The sequence below is a fragment of the Chenopodium quinoa genome, unplaced genomic scaffold (genome assembly GCF_001683475.1).
Source record: "Chenopodium quinoa cultivar QQ74 unplaced genomic scaffold, ASM168347v1, whole genome shotgun sequence".
Taxonomy (NCBI): Eukaryota; Viridiplantae; Streptophyta; class Magnoliopsida; order Caryophyllales; family Amaranthaceae; genus Chenopodium; species Chenopodium quinoa.
In genome coordinates, this window is record NW_018744239.1 from 4,671,783 (window position 1) to 4,693,067 (window position 21,285).

At 36.6% G+C, this 21,285-nt stretch overlaps 3 protein-coding genes across 4 annotated transcripts; all 3 read right to left on the bottom strand.

Moving 5' to 3' along the window:
- Positions 1-1,104: 1,104 nt before the first annotated feature.
- LOC110694239 (putative ribosomal large subunit pseudouridine synthase SVR1, chloroplastic) lies at positions 1,105-15,597 on the bottom strand. Of its 2 annotated transcripts, XM_021871415.1 has the most exons (10): positions 14,954-15,597; positions 8,820-8,899; positions 8,525-8,625; positions 8,290-8,362; positions 8,063-8,156; positions 7,916-7,964; positions 6,080-6,230; positions 4,914-4,970; positions 3,654-3,709; positions 1,105-1,626 (listed from the first exon to the last, which is right to left on the bottom strand). In XM_021871415.1, exons 1-7 carry the CDS (start codon positions 15,351-15,353, stop codon positions 6,116-6,118), a joined length of 912 nt encoding a protein of 303 aa, XP_021727107.1. In that variant the 5' UTR covers positions 15,354-15,597; the 3' UTR covers positions 1,105-1,626; positions 3,654-3,709; positions 4,914-4,970; positions 6,080-6,115. The 2 variants fall into 2 exon arrangements, with proteins under 2 accessions (XP_021727107.1, XP_021727108.1); XM_021871416.1 differs by lacking the exon at positions 6,080-6,230 and having other exon boundaries at positions 14,954-15,596.
- Positions 15,598-18,235: 2,638 nt separating this feature from the next.
- LOC110694296 lies at positions 18,236-19,360 on the bottom strand. Its single transcript, XM_021871474.1, has 2 exons — positions 18,784-19,360; positions 18,236-18,585 (listed from the first exon to the last, which is right to left on the bottom strand). Exons 1-2 carry the CDS (start codon positions 19,358-19,360, stop codon positions 18,236-18,238), a joined length of 927 nt encoding a protein of 308 aa, XP_021727166.1.
- A 1,029-nt stretch (positions 19,361-20,389) lies between these two features.
- Positions 20,390-21,055, bottom strand: LOC110694297 (glutathione S-transferase T3-like). Its single transcript, XM_021871475.1, has one exon. It carries the CDS (start codon positions 21,053-21,055, stop codon positions 20,390-20,392), a length of 666 nt encoding a protein of 221 aa, XP_021727167.1.
- Between the last annotated feature and the right edge of the window lie 230 nt (positions 21,056-21,285).

Genomic DNA, 21,285 nt, shown 5'->3' on the forward strand with positions numbered 1-21,285 from the left:
GCAAATCAGACTCCTAAGTCATCGAGTACGTTCTCTGTAAATGATGGTATTCCCAGAATAGTTCCAATTCATCATAGAATTTGCACTGAAACAATTAAGTGGAAGAGTAGGCAAACTAATCCACAATGGAATAACTCTAAGAACCTCATGGAAATTAAAATTTGCTGACCAAGCTTCACAATCATAGGCATGCCACAATGGAATATATTAGAGCCTTCTCACAGAATATAACACTTGCAACAAATCTTAGCACTACCCCAATACTAGGCGTGTCTTTGACAATAAATCACCATTGCAGTAGCTCATTGTTCAGACAATATATCAACCTCTACTTTGTCTAATTGAGCCATTTACTCGTCACTTTTGATCGTAGAGGGGGAAATCAAGAGTTATTCTTTAGCTGCACGATTAGCAGTTGAGCACCAGCGACAAGATCTGAACAATAGGTTGTATCATTTCATCCTTGCCCCATTTGCTACAGCTCAAAAGCATCGATGATTTGAGTTTGCTGCTGTAATATTTGCTACCCCAACACTTGTTCCTCCTGTATTTGGCGTCCTACCTCCAGAACCTGTATTATGAGGTTGCTCTATCACCATCAGGCAGTCTCATAATGATCTCATAACACACAATAATTGCTCTTATGACTTCAGAATCTACAGGAATAGCACTCGGATACGGAGATACAACAACCAAGGTTGATATACTGTTCCGTTGCACAATTGTGAGCTAGGTTGAGAAATTTTGTTCAAATATCACCATCTGCCAAGTATCTTTTACTTGACAAGCTTGAGCATGTCATGAAGATCCTCAACCTGAAGCTGAACCAGCCATGCCATAGACTTCTTCTTCCCCGTATGATTGTTGGAAGCAGGTTAGCAAGAGACCTAACCATGCGCCCCATATCGCCATGAGAAAAATTTATTTCTTCTAATAACTTTCAAGAGCAAGTGTTGTACAAATCTTAACTGGTCTTTTGTCGCATGTAAAAGCAACATTTACTTGAGCAAAAGTTGAGACACAGGTAACTGCCTGCTCACTAAATCTGCAGCACAAAGCAAGGATTTCAATCATAAAGCATCTTTTGAGCAATACACTAGATTATTAGGGTCAAATTTGTTCCATATATTCAGTTCAAGAGTTCTTACATCTTAATCTCTAACAAAATTGGTATACGCAATACTAGCAAATATTACTGCAATAAACAATTATATAAGTTCTTCATTCATTAACTTTACAGAGGAGACATTGATCAACATTCTTCATCTCGATTCCATCTTGATTTGTGATTCAATTGCATTTGATTGTGCATGAAGCATCTATCTTATAGAGCATAATTTTCTAGAATATCTGCTTTGACTGCACATCTTTCATTTTTGGGTAACTAGCTTCTCACATCTCCACATGAGCAGGCCTCAGCATGTAAGAAATTACAGCGACATATTCTCGGAGGCTCCAAAATGTAGTGTCATCCTTTGCTGATAAGACATCACATTTCTGATTAGTCGTGCAGAAGTTGCTCATTGGTTAGCCAAGTTGGCAAAAACTAGTCCATCTTCAGAAATTCACTTCTTCCATCCCAAAGCTTTGAGGTCGTTTTCTTTCAGTTCAACATATTTACCAAGCCTACAATAGACAACAAACTAAGAACATCACATATCTATTTTAATATAAACAGAGTAATTTAAACAAGTTTCTACTCTTGCAAAGCATCATATTAAACATCCGAAAGACATCTACCTGCTTTTCGGTGAAAAATAAAAATAACACTTCCTCCGTTCCTTTAATATTGCAGCATTTACCCCTTGAGGAAGTTTCATAAATATAGCAACACACCCATGTAGGAAACAACTTTCTCCTTTTCACTACAATACCCAATATACTCTTATTTCTTAATAATTGCTGTAGTTAATGCTTGCAATCACATAGACAAGTTTTTCCCTCTCTTCCTCTTTTCCCAATACCTAAAATCTTATGCACTCTTCCCACGTTGCAATATATAAGGAATGGATGAAGTACAATGTATTCATCAAGCATCACTGTTATTAAATAAATAAAAATAGAAGTGCATCTAAATTCCATTTGCTAGAAAAAGGCAAGTAAAGTGCAGCTATACAAATACCTACTACTTTATATGAAGGCTAAAGAGATAAGGCCAGAGACATAAGGAGAACTTCTACTTTATCTGAAGGCCAAACACATAAGTAACCATGCTAAAGGATCCAAAACTTTAGACATACCAAATTCACTTGTCATGCATAATCAATCTATTAATCCAAGGATTGCTCATATTTTCATAGTTACTCATGTTTAAACTTGCATTAACAGAAAAATTACAAAAACTACTGAACTACTTTTTCTTTCCTAAATTTTGCACAAGTTAGGTATCCACACATATCCTTATTCCCCTAATAGAAAACTTCTGATTTTCAAGGCTATTGAAAAGACTAGTAATGTAGTCCAGTCCACTGGACCCAATGACCAAAAATAGCAACCACAATCAGGGTTTGATGTTTTTTGCAAGTGGCATTTGAAACAGATTCCATTTAAAGCTTCATAACTTACTAGAATTTGTATTTCTCAATTATTAGTGCTAAATCACACTTCAAATCTACTGGTACTCATTCATCAAAAAGTTAATGTTAGATTTTACACCTTATCCCTTATTGTGCCTTTGGTGTGATGCTTTCTAATGAGAGAGGGAAAAATAGTTAGTGGCTAGATTTGGACACTGATAATTCAGAAAAATAATTAGTAGTAGTGAAAATTAGATTTTACTTTATAGGGACATCCCAATAGGGTATATGGAGTAAACATTTAGGATTGGAAGGAGTCTTGTCTATCTTAAGTGTTAGCTTGGGTTCTACAAGTATGTTTCATTTGACGAAAATAATTTTTGGCATCCTTCTCAATTATAAGACATACCTCCCAATCGCACCCATTTGCAATTAAAATGTTTTTGTGGTTCAAGCATAGCCTTCAATGCTACACTACCAAAGTACCAAAAAAGGTTTTCCCTAGCATAAGAATATCTATTACAGTGAAATGCTTTTGTGGTTCAAGCATAACCTCCCATGCAACGCTACCAAAGAACCAAGAAAAGTTTTTCCCTAGTATAAGGATATCTATTAGAGTGAATTACCTAGAAGCATTTTGCTGATTTCTCCTACTTCTGCCATAAGAATACCAGCAACCTTATAGTGAAGTTAGCACATGACCATTTTACATCAGCATAACAATCTGGTCTCTATAAATCCAAGATCATTAGTCACATGATCATCCTCCCACTAGCTACTATAAAGAGATAAGGTGTTACAAGGGATGTTGATACAGCAAACTAATTATTCCCCTCTATGCGCTCCCCCCCTCCCCCCAACCACCACCAAAACACACACACACACACACACACAAAGATGCACACATTATTCTCTTATCAGTCGAATAGACATGCAAATGCTAAATACTACACATTGAAGGGGCATTTAATATAAATGATGCACTCAGCCACATTTTACAATGAATGAGATATATTAAGGACAACTAAAACATGACCACGTGAACATAAAGATACATAAGGTTATCCTCCAGAATGTGGAACTTAATCAAAATATCTAGACAAGTGAAAACAAGGAAAATAAAAATTATTAAATTACCCAAGGTCAGAGGAAAGCTTGAAACCACCAATACGTACACGTTTTAGGGAATGGATCTGTATGAGAAAGGAAGGAAAATTAGTTGAAATTGACGCATGTGTCACACACTAACACACATAATAAAATCAGATGCTGCCATTTCTTTTGTGCAGTCAACTAGCAATATGAGAACTTATTGAGAAGGGAACTTTTTAAATTTGTTTTCCTAGAGAATAGACATCAACCATCAATTTCACCATCAATATACTTTAACATGATGAGCCATCAAAGTATTCCTGCATAATTATAGTACAATTGCAATTTTATCAATGCAAAATGTGCAAACCTCAACTTATCATCCAAATATTACACTATACATTCATGCTAATGAAGTCAAGCTAACCTACTACGTAATCCCTTTGTTTTAATACGTTAGTTTGTTACAGATTGTCCCAAAGTTAGTGGTTTGGCTCCATATCAATGGTTTGACCAAATCCAACACCTCATGTGGGTGTTTGGTAACTAGCGGTTAGCATCCAGCCTGCTATATAAAAAAATGCTGATAGAGGCAGCGTTTTGGATTGAGAAAGTTGGAAATATGTTGTTTATTTCATTTAGGCTCTGTATAACTTAATTTCCAATTGAGTGGAGCCTCAGTCAAGAACAGGCTAAACAACCAAAAAAAAAAAAAAAATCATCTTCTAAAATCTCAATTAATAATAACAATAATACGTAGTAATAAAGAAATAAGAAAGAAGTAAAATTCGACAAAGTAGAAGAATAATACTAATAAAAAAGAGTAATAGAGAATAATGGCAACCAACCAAAATAAGTGAATCCTCAATCAGTTGCATCCATGATAGATGTTATACTATTTTAAGTTTTAGTTCTAGGGAGAAAGTTTAATCAACTCTCTACCAAGAAATAAAACACAAAATTTCAAAATTTGGATAAATATTGAGAATAATAACTAATGATTCTTCTTGCATGTAAATAAAGTCTATGGAAGAAGAATTGTAGTAAGAAGTCCATGGAAATTTGATAAATTGGCTTTAAGTACTGGGGAGATAAGACTGAAGCAAAGAATCCAGGGAAATTTGATAATGTGGCTTTGAGAATTGGGGAAGATGAGACTGAAAAGGGGAAAGTGCCATAAAAAGTTCAGTACTTTGTATATATGTCTCATAACAAAGTATAATCTGTAAGGCGCAGCGTTAGTGACTTGAAGAAGGAAATACAAATAACAAATGTTTACTATCAAGCCAAAAAGAGGAAAACAACCTCAAGTCCAGCTTTTTTCACCAGTTCTCGAACCTCATGGTTTCTTCCCTCATTAACCTATCAATACAACAATGGCAGTAAGCTATCAGATGCTCAGTTACCCAACTAGATACAAAGCAATGAAAGCATCAAATAATTATACTCCATAAGTACCCTTGGGGAACGATTATTGTATCAATATTAGTCCCCTCAGCTCCAATAGTCATAGCATAGAAATACAATTTCAATACTTCAAAAAGGGAAAAAAAACACACACACATTTTCTTTGTATTTTAAAGTGAGTTAAATCTGACATCATCTGTTCTATTCAGTCACAAAATTAAAAAAGGCAATATAAAATATTTACTGCTTTCCAGATTTACAAGACACAAGAGCATTAATTGACTTTGCTCAACCAATTGCAATGACACCCATCCAGCTTGTCTACAAAAGAAGCATATAAAGCATGAATTATCTTTCTATACAGATTTATGGATTTACCACCTATACATTACATCCAACCGGTGCCAATTAAGCCACAAGAAAAAAATGTCCCAAAGAGCATAAGCCCTTTGTGTGGTCAGTTTGTTTGTAGAGGCTCCAAAACTATGGCAAACTTAGATCCAGCATCAAATAGGTGAGTCTCCTCAAACATGTGTGCTCAGAATAAAAAAGCTGAAGAATATAATTTTCATGCATACTGTGAGATGGCAACTATTATTTGAAGCCGGCTGTTTAAAGTCATCAAGATAGGAGTGCTCACCCTATGCTTTGTCGCATCTGTAGGTTAGCAATGTGCAAGTATGAAGGAATAAAGGAAGGAGGTTTACACAAAGAGCACACTTGTTTAGCCTTTAGTTTTAATCGTTGAACATAATTCCAGAATTTACCAGTTTCCACACTATCCAAACAGTGTGGGACTTCTCTTTACTGTCTTCAGAATGACTAAGACACCTTTGTTTTTCATTAAAAAAATTGATAAAATTTCTTTTATCAAAATATGAAGCTAAAAATTTCTACTACCCTCAAAGAATCACCTAGAGATAATGACAGAGAACTATTTAACTAAAGAAACTGAGAACGATACCAGCCTTTTATTCATCTTATCTTAAGATTAAAAATCTTATAAAGAGATTAGTCCATTGCAAGTCACCTATACAATTAATGTACAATACTATGACGCTTACCACAATACGCAGACGAGATCTGAGAATATCTGGCTGTCAAGGCAAGAGTTCTACATATTCAGGCGTACAATGCACACCATTAATGGTTGTTCCTTGGATAATGGCCAGTAAGTGTCGTTTATGAACTTCACCATTAACAGTGGCAATGTATCTTCAAATGCAAAGAAAATTCTATCACCATTCATAGATTACATAGAATATACTTTGCAATACAGCAATGTTGTGATGAGTGATGAATCAGTTAAATTATAAGTACCAGAATTCTTCACAAGCCACCAACAAATCAAATCATGTTCTCACGGATAAAGATTTTCTTAATTTTGTAAGTACATCAGGATTTGGAGATAATTACGAAATGCAAATAAAAGAAATGCACCAAACTAAGACAGAATAGGGGCACAATATCAGTATAGCATGCATTCAAAAGACCTTGTGACAGGCACCAAGCCTAGAGTAATCAACAGATACAAGCGGAATATTAAGAGCATGGTTTGAAAATATGGTTTTGGTAGCCATCACTGGAACAGCCACACAATGCTTAGATTAAGGAAATGATGCATTGATCATGGATTGTGTTGCAGTTATCGCGAAGCGAATTTGATTTAAATGGTCACTCTTTTTCTTGTGATGCTCTATCTTGAAAGGGACTATGTTTTCTAACTTGGCAATTTGTGATGCTCCCTTCAAGATAATTTAAAAAATCAAAGAGATAGCTAAGTTAGAAAACATAGTCCCTTTCAAACTATGATGCTCAAACTCTGCTAGCCGTGTTTGAAATTGGTACGTGTCCAACTTGGCAATTTTGTGAAAAATCTCAGTGATTTGGCCCAAAATGAAGTGTTAAAGTGACTTATCCATGTCTGAGTGTCAAGGATCCAACACGATTACTTGAGGTAAAGTGACGAGTAAGAGATGTAGCTTTCAAGTATAGCACAATTATGACTCCAACTGGTTACATCTTTCTTAAGAAAGAAGACACAGAAGTGAGGATTGCAAAGACATCTCTAGAGAGTGTCTCAAATAACAATACAAGCTACTAATTATACTGGATGTCAGCTTGAATGAAGTGTTGATAATATGTCAAAATTAGACGATGAAATTTTGTAGAGGGGAACTCAACCAATGAGCGAGGATGTTACATAGCAATATGCAAATGCAATTTCACAAAGGCCTATGAGGGATTAATGGCTATAAGCCTATAACCAAGTACCAACAAAAATGATGCATAGGTGTTAAAGGCAAAGGCAAATCCTATCAGTATGAACGAATTATCAAGGATATGCATGAAAGTGCAAGTAATCAAATAGAACACTAAGAGGGGATGGTGTTTTATGCTATAAATATAAGAATTCATAAGTACGTGTTTTGAGTCCATTTCTTTTTGCCTTTGTTATAAATGAGCGTTCTAAAAAAAATTGGGGAATTTCCATGGTGTGTCTGTCTGCCTTTTGTTATGAACACAGGATTTCATCAGGTATGTACTTTCAGTCCATTGTTCTTTAAATGATCTTTTTTAAAATATTTGAAGAAAAATTACACAGTATAATGTATTTGCTGCTTAAATAGGCAGCATGATTTTATGTTTGAAAAGGCATAATAAGCTTCTAGCCTGCTACTGCTTCACAGGCAACATAAGTTGCTAGTAATCCAGTGCCAATTTGAGTTCAATGATAATAACTAAGTGGGATCAACCATAAAAATTTGAAAAGAAAGTTAATTCAGATTTCTGATGCTTCTACATACAAACTCATAACACAAACTAATTGTATTTAGAAAGTGGACATCTAAAATATATAATGTTAACTTCCAAATGGAGAGTAATGAAGAACTACTTACTCCTTCGTTAAATTAGAAGATGGATGTGATACTCTTTGAGCAAAGTCACCTGGGTAGAAGAAGCAAATAGCTATAACAAAATCTACTAGATTCGAGGACATACTTAATATTTTAAAAATTGAAAGCTATACAAAGTACAGCAGTTACCATCATTAGTTATAATAATTAGTCCAGTTGTTGCAACATCTAGGCGCCCAACAGTAAAAAGCCGTGGCTTTGGCTCTCCAGGATTCTTTTTGTCCTAGAAGAATATATATTAATTGATTTTAATAAAAGAGATAATATGCATTTGAAACATGACAAGATTTCAAAAAACAGAGACCACAAACAGAGATATTTGAGGGGCTTAAGATTGGAGTCAACAATGCGCATACCCAACTCTTCAGAAAATCAGCACACAAGGATAAAATAGATTTGGGCTCTTTCTCACCAGAAGAGCATATGTATCTGCAATGATATAATCATATTAAGCAGGAATGTAAATCATTTTGGGGAACTAAGTTGAGAAAAACTCTGACAGAAGACATGCACAAGACAGTAAGAATTTTCCTTTCTTTAATCACAACTTTGAGAATGGACTCAATGGAGTAGAGTTGGTGAGTGTCTGACCCTTTAGGTTTATTGAGAGCAAGATACACCTTTGATGGCAACTTTTTAGGTAGGCGGTTTCCCTTGACATAAATAATATCCTTGGCAGGATCAACTTTTGTCTGTGCATCACCACTAGTTAGTTAAAATTGCAAATTCAACAAAACAATTCACTGATGGAAAGTGAAACAATAATCATGGAAGAAGCAAGTCAAATCTGTGACACAAGATATACAGACACCCTAGCAAAAAATTAGAAGCAATAACTTATAAAGCATAGCACACCTAAATTATGTGAATATAAAGAGCAGTTAACCTGAGGTGTATCGCAGACAGAACCGTTGACAGTCACCTTTCCCTGAAATATGAGCTCCTCACTGCTTCTCCTTGATGCCACTAAGAAGAGAGATGCAAACTTAGAACAAACATAAGACACATGCCACCGACTAGCAATTGGCTGTAGAACAAAATTCCAGTAATTCATTCTACCCTAAAATGACAGCTTCCCCCTCTCACATTAATTTTTTCTTCTCTGTAATTTTTTAATCTATTATTCAATCTAACTACCATTTACCTCATGTCCTGATAACAGCCTATATATATGATTGGTTATCAACTTGGTTGGCTGCAAATTAAGACTCAAAAAGACCTACAATCTTATCTTATCACAATGCAACACAAAGCATTTGTTGGGTCTGCATTGAGATTGAACTAATTCAGGTAGGTGCAGCAAGTATATAATGTGGAAAATTGTGGGAATAACCACCAACCTATCATGACCTAATTCAGCTGTATTGAGGAAAATGTGAGAATGTTTTCCGTTAAACACAATCAGTAAATAATATAAGCAGAACCAAGGCACAAAGAGATCATCCAATGAGACCCATAACCTGTCAATCTCATACAATCAGGGGGGAAAAAATCCCTCCACAACATGATGGCCAGTCTAGCAAACAACCAAAAATCAATCACAACTCACAAAGCCAATGAATAAATTTCCAAAAACCCCAATTCGTCGGATGAAGTACCACATGGTATGCTGTGTAATACTGTAATTTGCATATAATGATCCCCATGAAAGTGTTGCAGCTGTTGCTATCTTAAGGTAACACAGGAAGTCAGTGGATGCCCTGCATACTACTGAAATGTAGAGTGACTCCAGACTATGTTGCCCTGCATACTACTGAAAATTACAGTGACTTCAATGCTATATTTTGCTTCTGGTCTTTATACTTTCTACATTTCACTAAAACTGCAACACTTTGACTTATGCACAATTTCACTCTGCTTTGACTAACTTTTACGATTTATGGTTATGTAAAGATATAGGCATGTGGGATCTTGTTAGATTCACCTCGATTTTTTTTGATGATATCAAATTTTATAATTTTAACTTTTTGAAAATTAAAGATATTAAAATAATGCATTGGTGAGCGTGAAATGAGAATCATTGCAATTTTAGTAGAACGGATGAAGTATATTTCTATATATTACCTATTCATAAACCGCTCGATTGGTAGTTTGACCACAAAAACCCAAGCGATACAAAGACAATGAAGCATATCCATACAAGTGATTTCATATTAAGGGATGAAGAAGGTAAGAACAATGAAGAGCTGGTGACTTGAAGGTCACTTAGAAACTAATAAAAAATTTTAAACCATCAAACAATGAAAGCTAAAACTTGAGTTATGATAACTCAATGAAGAGAAGTGGCAGCAGTAATGGAAAATTACTTTACCCAGAAAATCACCTGCCTCGGTTAGCTAGCCAGCAGCTCATCAGCACACAGGCACCATATTAAGCTAGCTTCTTAAAGCAAGAAGACAATTTGATCCTAGATCTTTGTCACAATCATAAGAAGTCGAGTAAATTGATAATTGAAGTGCGTGGTGGGACATGTGCAGGGTCCTTGATTGAAATGGGAGTAGATTATCTCAAAACGCGTTTGCTGTGTCTCACATGAAAACTTTGTACGTAAAAAAGATGGTGTTATAGTGAATACTATGTTCTATTCAATAATTTTGCTAAATCAAAAATTTTAAGCTTAACTAATACTTCCTCCATTTTTATTTAGATGACTAACATTCCTAAAATGAAAATGTCACAATACTTGACAGGAAACTCTTTTTTATAATCACAAATCACCCACAATTAACCAACCTCATACCCATCCTAATGAACTAATCTCTAAATAATCAGCCCAACTCAAAACTACCATCCCTATAACCCAACAACATTCTTCCTACTAAGCCACCACCACCCTTATTGAACCACCACGGAAAGCACCACTCCGATATAACTAACCACCACCCAATCAACCTTGTCTAACGAACCACCACCAAAAGCACCGCCCCAACTTTTCAAATCACCACCGAACCACCCTTTCTTTCCTCGCTGGATGACCACCCCAGCCACTATACCACCACCACCACAACCATCTTTACCCTTAACTCTATTATCTCTCTCCTCAACCCTTTTCCTTCCTCAACCACTAGATCTGTAACCCACCCACCAACACTCTCAAGTCCCGCCTCCAATTGTCGTCGTTATCGCACACACCACTGCCATCATTGTTGTTTTAGAGAAAGAAATCTAAAGGCAAAACAAACGAGGAAGAAAATCAGATCTGCAAAACTGCATATACTTAGCAGTGGTTTGATTTCTTAATCTTCTTTCTCCTCTTCTCGAAAATTCAAAAGCCCATTTTTATGGTGGTAGCTTAGTGTGGTACGGTGGTGGTTTGGATGTGAGGGTAGGGTGATAGTAGTCGGATGCGGTTTGGTGGTTTAGATGAGGGCGATGGTTCTTGTATTTTAAATGAGGACGGCGGCATCGGTGGTGTTTTAAATTAGGAAGGCAGCGACGACGGTGGTTCGGATGGGCAGGAGATAAGAAGGTGGTGTCGGTGATGGACAGGTGAGGATTGGCAGCAGATGAAATGAGATGTTGGTTAGATGAATAAATTTAAGCATTTAGTTAATATCTTTTTTAAATAATCAATGTAACTAATACACACTCTCTCTCCTCTTCCTTATAAACTATGCCAAAAGCTATAGGTCATTTAAATAGAAACGCAGGAAATATTAATTTTGCTGAATATAGCATTACTTGTTTCAACTTTCAAGCTTTCTTTTTCTTTATTTTTGGGCTTGCTTTAATTTTCTCAAAACTTATTGTGTAAGTAACAGAAAACATGTAAGAAATAGTGCAGGAAATCTGAAAAGCAAAGAGACAAAGTGCAAACTTATGGCCAAATCATATTGATTTGGCGTTTTGTGAAGGATTTTCACTCTGGGGCGCTTCAAACACACAATCTCATCCAAATCAAACAGGAATGTTACATCCCTTGTTTCATTCAAAAGTCACTCTTTGAAAGATTCCCTATGTCCCCTAATAATGGCAAAAATACTCTATTAGAGTAGAATTAAAATAAAATCCTGTAGAGACTCGATAATCAAGATCGTATCTTTGAACCATGCATAAAACCCGGCAAAGAGATTTTAATGATATATATTAAGGTATTAACTCTTTTACGTAGGTGAATAGTTATGACATAGCCATTTCACTTTAACATAGACAACAAAGATGAAGGGTCTTGTTGCTTAAGATGTGATTATGAGGTTCAGTTGAGAGTGGTGAAAATTAGAGAAGTCAGATGTATGACACCTACAATGAAATTGAAAGAAATATTTTAGAGAGGATTATTAGCACTTAGATTGACATTTAAATTATATATATATATATATATATATATATATATATATATATATATATATATATATATATATATATATATATATATATATATATATATATATATATAGATTAGGTGTAGGCACTAGAACTATTGAAAAAGGATTAAGAAGCCAAGGGCAATGTGATGAAAGGAAAGGAAATGGCCTGTGAACTTTAGTTTGGGCTAAAATAATTTTATGAACTTTAGCATTCTACATGTCCATGAGAATGCAAATAAATAAATAAATAATAAAATAAAATAAATTCAAATAAGCTCCCTTAATCCACGATTAAAGTCATCTACACATTAGAGGTATTAAAGTTTAAAAAAAAAAAAAATTGCTTTACTCTTAAAGCCTTAAGCGACAGTGATATACTAATCTCATTTTTGGACTTGATACCTTATGATACCATAAATTTTTTTTAGAAACTCAAAGACTGCATATGAATGATATTTACTAGCTATCCTATTCACTCAAGGCCTAAGAATATTCTGTGCTCCATCACAGATATTGTTGTTATTCCACATAATGATACAAGTACATAGATAACTGTTTTAACCTAGTAACCTACTACCTAATACCTGTCGCATGTCACAACTTTGAGGAAAGAATTTCTTAGCCCCTTTAAAGATAATAAAACCTTCATCAAATGGCAAGTCAAAATTCACTAAAAGAACCATTAAGTGTACCAAAAGCTAGTGGTGAGAAAATAGATTGTTTAAGCCTAAGATGATGTTTTGAATTGGCATATGAGATTTAGGGAACATGTATAGCAAGGACTTTTTATCATCTATGGTGCACGAAAAATGTTTTCCATACTTATGTCACCTTACAAGTCATGGGTTAAAAGGAACCAAAATAAAAGCTAGGACTCAAGATTTCAACCTTTCTAATTGTCAAATTGAGCAATTGCATGGTCTCCACTTATATAATAAAACGAATAGAGTATAACACTCAACCCAATCCATCCTTAACAGAGTTGTCGATCCTTAAAGAAAAACAACAATTTCTTATAGGTAGAACGAAACACTATTGATAGCGGCTGACGGCCGGTAATGAAAGATAATGAAGAAGATTAAAGTTTGGGCCTTTTGGAATGGAGGGAGACTAGTTAGATGATGGGCATGCTTTATAATTATAATTTATTTTTTCTTACATATTTTTAAAATACTTTCAATCCTAAATTCACTGGAAAAATAAACGACACTAGGTGTTGATAATTTTATGCAGACTAAAAAACCTTAATGATCATCACTAAAAAACATTTAATGATTACTTCCCTAGTTCCTAATTATAGAAAATATAAATCTCACTTCGCCATTTCTACTTTTGCTTTCATTTCCACATATGTACCATTTTCAACTTACATAGTAATGAGGTTGTTGATTAAGTAGATCTGCCACTTTCAGATGCGTAAATCTCCATAAACTTGGAGACAAAACGCTTCACTACGGGCAAAAAAACTTCATCATGCCTAAGCCTAAGCCTAACTATTATGTACTCAATTATTTATGATCCAAATCTTTCTTGAAGTTCCTTAAAGCATCCACTACATAGAATGTCAAATGATGAGTGGAACCCAATGCCTAAGCTTTTTCTTTTTTTTTTTTTTTTACTTCAATTCCATGACATCTAAAATGAATAGCCACTAAAAACCAATGCATTATATTGCTATCCTATAAGCAGAAAACAACAAGACTAAAATTCTAACAAGCTCCTTTTTTCCCACCATCCCTGATTCCACTTTAATTTTCACATAAAGTTCAACTAAAGCAAAGTCTCATTAGTTGACAACTACTACACAAATTACTGTTTGGTCGACCAATCTATAAATGATTTTGGATTTTTCATTCCGAGACAAAACTTTTCTAAAGTATACCAGTACTTGGTGCATAAACACGAGCATAATGCTACTGGTACAGTGTACATTGTTTGCTAGTATAAGGACATCTAAATTCATTATCTACCTTCCTTAAAATTAACCTTCACTATAGCTCATGACGCTTGTCCTGCCATGCCTATCGGCATTAGTAGGAATTAAAAACATTGTTCTCAAACTCTTCAGTTCTCTTCGGGTATCAATGTCAATTCCTCCACATAGGTTTGAACAATTGGACACTTCAATTTAAACCAAAACATGGAGAAATAGCTGAATGTTATTCGCTTGGACACAAACGCATGTCACCCACATAACAAAAATGCATTGGCTTACAAGGACTAGCTATGTAATGATGACCGAGTGATATGGAAACTCGAATAGCAAAAACTAAGAACATGAAGCTTTTACTCTAACACTTTGTTAAGTATGCTACTCCGCATAATTCTCTCAATTTAGAGCAAAGCACAGAATACGAAAAAGACTACGACATTCCCAATAGTAGGTTCATATTCATTCAAAGGGTCGACAAATCAACAATCACTCTCACATTACATCCAACAATCTATAGCTTTTGGTTCTTCCACCATTTATGCAATCGGCCCCAAATTTAATTGAATTCCACCTAACAATCAAATTATTCAATCAAATTTTCCCAACTTAAAGTAATTAGCCTAAAATGGAGCAGTTTTCAGAAAAATTCACAACAAGCTAGTCAAAAAATTATTATAATCAATCATAATTTTACATGAATTTCAACATGTTGATCCAATTCACAGTTGATCATAAAAATTATAAACAAATTCACATTTGAAAGTAATAAATTTCTCTCACCTCCTGCAGCAGCAAGTACCTTAGCAAGACGCTGAGGCTTCTCCCCAAACTTCTCATTGTAAAACCTACGAGCAGCTTTCGAATAACGAGGCTCTTCAACCATCTTTTTCTTCGTCGTCTTCACCACAACCGCCTTCTTCTGCTTTCCGCCTTCGGCAACCGATTGAAATGAGCGCGTCGTGGGAAGTGCGTGGAGAATCCGTGGTGCGGAAAGCTTGGGGGAGGACAACAATGGCGGATTGTCTTCGATAGAAGAAGGGAAGGAAGTGAGAGAAATGCGAAGGCGAGGAGAGAGAGAGTGGAGGTAGGTGCGGTGGATGGAGAGGAATGATGGTCGAGTGAAGTGGAGGGTTGAAATTGCTAGCGTTGTTGAAGCGGTGGTGATGGTAATGGCCGCCATTGATGGTGGCTAGTGATGGAGGTGGTGGGTTTTGGATAGGAGAGTGGAACTGCGGGCTGCAGAGGGAATTAAAAAGGAAGGGAAATAATAAATTCAGGTAGCATTTTGCCTAAATGCTGAATAACATAATTTTTTTAAGAAAATTATATCGGCAATAAATTGTCACCGAGCACTTAAAAAATTCATGAAATGTCATCGTATCTTTCAGATTTCACCAAATGTCACTAACAAACAGTAAAATGTCATGCCATACCATTAATGAGGTATTTCCGTTAGTTAGTCATCAGTGTCCGTTAGTTGACCGCTAGTTGACCCTACCACTTGCCACGTGTTACCTTCTAATTGGTCCGTTTAAAAAAAATAATTAAACAAAAATTATAAAAAAAAAACCAAAAATATTTTAAAATAATAATAATAATAATTAAAAAATAAAAATAAAAAAACCACCAAATCCCCACCCACCACCCCTTCTACCACCCTCACCGGCAAGCCGCCCACCCAACCCTAAACCCCTCCCTGCCGCTGAAGACCGAAGCCCCTGCCGCCGGCGACCCCGTCCCTTCCTCATTCCCTCTCTGTCATCTTTCCACCACCATACACATTGCTGCTGCCTCCACTCACCACCAAACAACTCCCCTACCACACCTGCAACCCCAACAACAACATTCAACATCAATAGAACCTCCACCTGACCACCTCCCTGCCATCACCAATCATAGCCCCACGCAACCAATTTCCCTTCTCCCTCGCATCTCCAGCCGCACCGCTGCTGCCACCATACATACCGCAACAATTACCAGCAACAGCCCACCAATTCCAGCCCTTTGCCGCCGAACACCGCCCAAATTACCACCCACGCAACTCTACTTCGCACCACCTCCCAACTCACCCACACAAAGTCACAAACCGCACATCCTCCAATTCGCCACCACACGACACCAGCTACAAACCAAATTACGAGCAGCAATCAAAGCAGTAACCTTAGGCAGCTGTTGCGTGGTGTCTTCGCCGGCGCGCAAACCTGGGTTCAATTAAAGGGTGGGATTTCGCGTGGTAGCCGTGGTTTCGCGACGAGAAAGAGGAGGGGAGGGGAAGGGCTTGCTTCGGCGACCGCCGGCGCGCCTTCCGGTGAGGGGGTGCAGGTCGCCGGCGGCAGCAGGGAGCGGGTGGTGGAAGGGGTGGTGGCTGGGGTGGTTTCAAGGGTTTTTTGTTTTTTTTTTTCATTTTTTTATTTTTTTTGGTTTTTTTTATTTATTTTTTTAAATATTTTTTTTAAAAACGAACCAATCAGAAGGTGACACGTGGCAAGTGGTGGGGTCAACTAACGGTCAACTAACGGATACTGACAGCCAACTAACGGAAATACCTCATTAATGGCATGGCATGACATTTTACTGTTTGTCAGTGGCATTTGGTGAATTCTGGAAAACACGATGGCATTTCATGAATTTTTTAAGTGGTCAGTGGCATTTCATGAAATTGCCGAAATTATATTTCAATTTTAACCTTGCTTTAATTTAAACCCTTTCCACTCCTAACTATAAAATCATCCTTATTAGTTCCAAATAGAAATATAATCATAGGCTTTTTTTGTTGCCTCTAAGGTTTCTCACTTGGGACGGTTTTTCTAACCTCCATTGCTAGATTTTTTTGGCTTTTTTGAAGGTTTTCCTTCACTCTTCTCCTTTTTTTCTCTTTCTCTTTCATCTCTTTTCTTCTAGTCTCAATTATAAATTTTGTAAGGGCTTCCACCGGTGTTTTTATCGGTGTAAGCCCCAAAAAACTTTTTAATTGCTTTCAATAAATGGATCCCATCGTTATGATGGGGTTTATCCTATTAGGTTTAATTTTTTTGTTTGTTCGTTTGCCAAAGATTGAAGATTTAGGGTTTCATAATCTTCGGAAGTTTCTAGAAGGTCATATGCGTTTTTTCATCCAAATAACTATTCATCCGTGGATCTCAAGCCGAATTAGTGCTAACTCACATATTGAATTGCTTCGGATGAAGTTTTTTATTAAGGCAATCGTTGATCGAATCTGCGATGTAACTAGTTCTAAGGTGATTTGTACTTGTGTAGGAATTTTAAATTTCCTAGGAATTGTTTGTAAGACCACTCCCAATGGTGAGAAAAAAAAATGCTTGCCCACTATCTCTCTACCCACTTTCTCTCTCAACAAATCAGGTTTTTCCCATGAGCAAATTTTTTTCACAATTTCTCTCCCAATGTGAGCAAAAAAATGCTTGCCCCCCCACTCTCTCTCTCTTACTTTTTCAATACCCCACCATTACTTTCTCTCTCCTACACAACACTTCTTTATTTATTAATTTCATTTATATGTTAACAATATTACTCCAAATAAATAAAAACTAGTTTAAATTTGTGTAACTTATTTTTTTTTATTTGTGTCGTTTTTATCGTTAAAATTTGTCGTTAAATTATGTACGTTAGATGAAATAATTGTAAAAAAAGCTCCAAATTTCGTAAATGTTTTTATTTATTTTAAAAAGCGGTACATTACTAGAAATCAATTACATTTGCAACGTCATGCGTAATTAAACTTAGGGAATAACAGAAAAAAAAACAATTAAAAAATAACCCAACTGCGTACGGAAAAGTAGGTAGGCCATAGTACTGGGCCTTATTTAAGTCATGCTAATTTTTCCCTAATTACTTGGCCCGTATTGTAACCAAATATGTTCGACTAAATCACATTTCAGACATAGATGAATTTCTCTATCACGGAGGGAAGCTTTTCGCTATAGAAATGCGTTAAAGTCAAAGTTGGTAGGTCGGCCTACGTTGAATTCAAACGGTGGCGTTGTAGACGTTGATGCTGGTGTTAATTCTTATTGATCTTCTTCGTAGAAGGCTCTTAGAACTTCAGCTCGAGTGTAGTTGTGGCCACTCATCTTCAACAATCATGTTGTGCATAATGATACATGCTTTCATTATGTCCCGCAGTATGTCCTCGTCGTACGCCAGTGACGGTTTTCGTATTATTGCAAATCGAGCTTGCAAAACACCGAAAGCTCTTTCAACGTCCTTCCGAGCATCAGCCTGGTGGTCAGCGGACATTTTATCTTTTTGAAGTTGAGGGTATGTGATACCCTGAACAAAAGTTGCCCACTTCAGATAAATGTCGTCGGCTAAGTAATAAGCCATGTTGTATTCATGGCCGTTAACTGTAAAATTTACCGGAGGAGCTCGACCATGCAGAACCTCATCGAACACTGGTGAACGGTACAACACATTAATATCATTACAAGATCCGGGAATACCAAAGAAGGAATGTCATATCCATAAATCCTGATCCGCAACGGCTTCCAGTATTAGCGTTGCTTTCTTGTTCCTACCGACGTACTGCGCTTTCCAAACCGTTGGACAGTTCTTTCATTCCCAATGCATGCAATCAATGCTGCCTATCATGCCTGGAAAACCACGCAGTTCATTTTGATGCAGTATCCGGGCCAATTCATCAGTTGTAGGGTTTCTCATGTACTCGGTTCCGAACTGATCAATGACCTCGGCACAAAAACGTTGAAGGGCAACTCGAGCGGTTGACTGACTGATTCGAACGTATTCATCTACGGCGTCTGCAGCCATGCCGTAGGCTAACATTCTTATCACGACTGTACATTTTTGCAGAGGTGATAAGCCTAACCTTCCAGCTGCATCCCTACGCTGCTGGAAGTAAACATCACCTTCAACGACCTTGTTCATAATACGTAAAAACAAAGGTCGTTGCATACGAAATCTTCTTCTAAATTGGGTGGTGTTGTACACAGGATTATCGGAAAAATAATCATTAAACAGCCTGGCATGTCCCATTTCCCTATCTCTTCTATTTGTACCCCCTCTAGGTGTTTTTGTAGTAGGTTGGGATAGTGTTTGGGGCATGAGGAAAGTTGGGGGCTGGTATGTGAAGAGTTCATCAACGAGTTGATCATATTCTTCAGTATTTGAAGAAGATGAACTTGAACTTGATGATGGTCTGGAATACATCATGTATTAATATTATAAGTTTCTGAATTGGTGTGGTAGTGGATATGTGTCATGCCTACTATATATAGCAAATATATCAAATGAATATGTGGTTACAAATCTGAATGACCACACCAACTAAAGGAATCAAATTTTCAGCCACGGAATAGGTATACTACGCTAGTTGACAATGACAAATCTTGAGTGTAATTATGTCGGTATCAATAGCCAAAAGTTAAAGCATTCTGACAAAGTGAATTCAGAAAAATGTGACTACACAATGACAAAGACTAATTGCAATTACGTCAGTATCAATGACCCAAAGTTAAAGCATTCTGACAAAGTGAATTCAGAAAAATGTGACTACACAATGACAAAGACTAATTACAATTATGTTGGTATGAATGACCCAAAGTTAAAGTGAAATCAGAAAAAAGTGACTATCCAATGACAACAACTGAATAAATTATGTCAGTAATAATGACAACTGAAATCAACTTGTTAAACAACTTGTCATTCAATATTGGAAAATCAGAATACAAGTTTACATCTGACATTGAAATTAAACACACCAGTAATACAAGTTAAACATAAAAGACTACATTGCGCATAATTAAAAACTTAACTAATACAAGCGTACACCTACTCAAACCAAACATGCTTAAAAGCCTTGTAATTTACCCAGTAAAAAATTCTTGTACGACTCTTCTTCAGGAGTGAGTGGCGTAGGCGAATTCTTCAGAGTTTGCAGCATATCAAACATGGTTCTCATCTTATGAATGTCAAGTTCCTCCCGTTTCCTCTGTTCCTTATCCTTTTCAATTTTGATCCTCTCTTCCTTCAGAATGGCCTCCTTTTCGCGAATTGAAGCGAATTCCTTCATTCGTTCGCTAAGGTCAGACGAACCACTTTCTGTAGCTACTGCTTTCCCTTTACGCTTGGCCTTTGCTTTCTTAACACCTTCGGGTCGTTGTACGTATTCCTCCAGATGAAAAACCATCCGTAGGGGTTTCATCCCCTTCATCATCTCTGGACCTCTTCCCACTTCCAGCACTACGCTTGCTCCTCAATATCACAAGCAACTTTTCTTTCCTCCTTTGACAAGGACCATCTCAGCTTTGGCCTCCACTTTGGATCTTTATTAAGCATTTCAACTGCGTGAGGATAAGTGAAATTGCGACCTTGGGCGAGATGAAAAAGCTTCGACGCACTTTTTATACGGTCAGCTTCGTTGTAACCACTCCCTCCCTCCGGAAGTCTACCCGCTTCATCATAGCAAGATATCCACTGTAGTGTGTCTGCTGCCAACCTTCTCCAGAGCGACGTCAGACTCTTCATAGGTCTTGGTGGAAGTATATGCGGCTTCTCCGCATGAGCCATTTGATATGCTGCGTGTACATTGCGCCATAGGGAAGTTGCTTTCTGGCTCGTACCTTTAATAGCATCCTCGCTGATCTCCAAGTACAACCCAATCAGAGCTTCATCTTCCGCAACAGACCAAATTCGAGTCGCTCGTGCAGCAACCTGGTTGGATTCCAGTCTGGGAACTGGTGGAGGATATTGCGGCGTCTCTGGTACGTTTTCCTCTTCGCTCTCATCGAATTGTGTGTTGCTATCATGATCAGTTTCAGGTGTACGTTCTTCATTAACATGGTTTTGTAGGGGAAACTTAGTGGGTGTCTGATGCTGTGGAGGTGGTTGCAAAGACGTATTGCCCATTCTTTGCAAGAACGATTGAAACTCGGGATTAGTTAGGAAATCATCACTAAAACCCGAAAATTGTTGATAGAAATTTGGGTTGTTTCGATCCATTAAAAGATTCTGCATCAGAAAACAAAATATAAATATTTTTAAAAAGATTAATTTTAAAAACAAATTAAAATGACAACAAATCAAAAAAAAAAATCTATTACCAATTAATTTATTACATATACAACATTCACGTTCAA

Excerpts from the sequence above, each read along its gene's own strand:
- LOC110694239 (XM_021871415.1), bottom strand. The coding sequence starts at position 15,353 with ATGGCGGCCATTACCATCACCACCGCTTCAACAACGCTAGCAATTTCA. Across the intron at positions 8,626-8,819 it reads CTGTCTGCGATACACCTCAG|ACAAAAGTTGATCCTGCCAA; the intron begins GTTAACTGCTCT and ends GGTGATGCACAG. Across the intron at positions 6,231-7,915 it reads TCTTCTAATTTAACGAAGGA|ATACATTGCCACTGTTAATG; the intron begins GTAAGTAGTTCT and ends TTGCATTTGAAG.
- LOC110694296 (XM_021871474.1), bottom strand. The coding sequence starts at position 19,360 with ATGATGTATTCCAGACCATCATCAAGTTCAAGTTCATCTTCTTCAAAT. Across the intron at positions 18,586-18,783 it reads TGAACTGCGTGGTTTTCCAG|TGTTCGATGAGGTTCTGCAT; the intron begins GCATGATAGGCA and ends ACCGTTCACCAG.
- LOC110694297 (XM_021871475.1), bottom strand. The coding sequence starts at position 21,055 with ATGGGCAATACGTCTTTGCAACCACCTCCACAGCATCAGACACCCACT.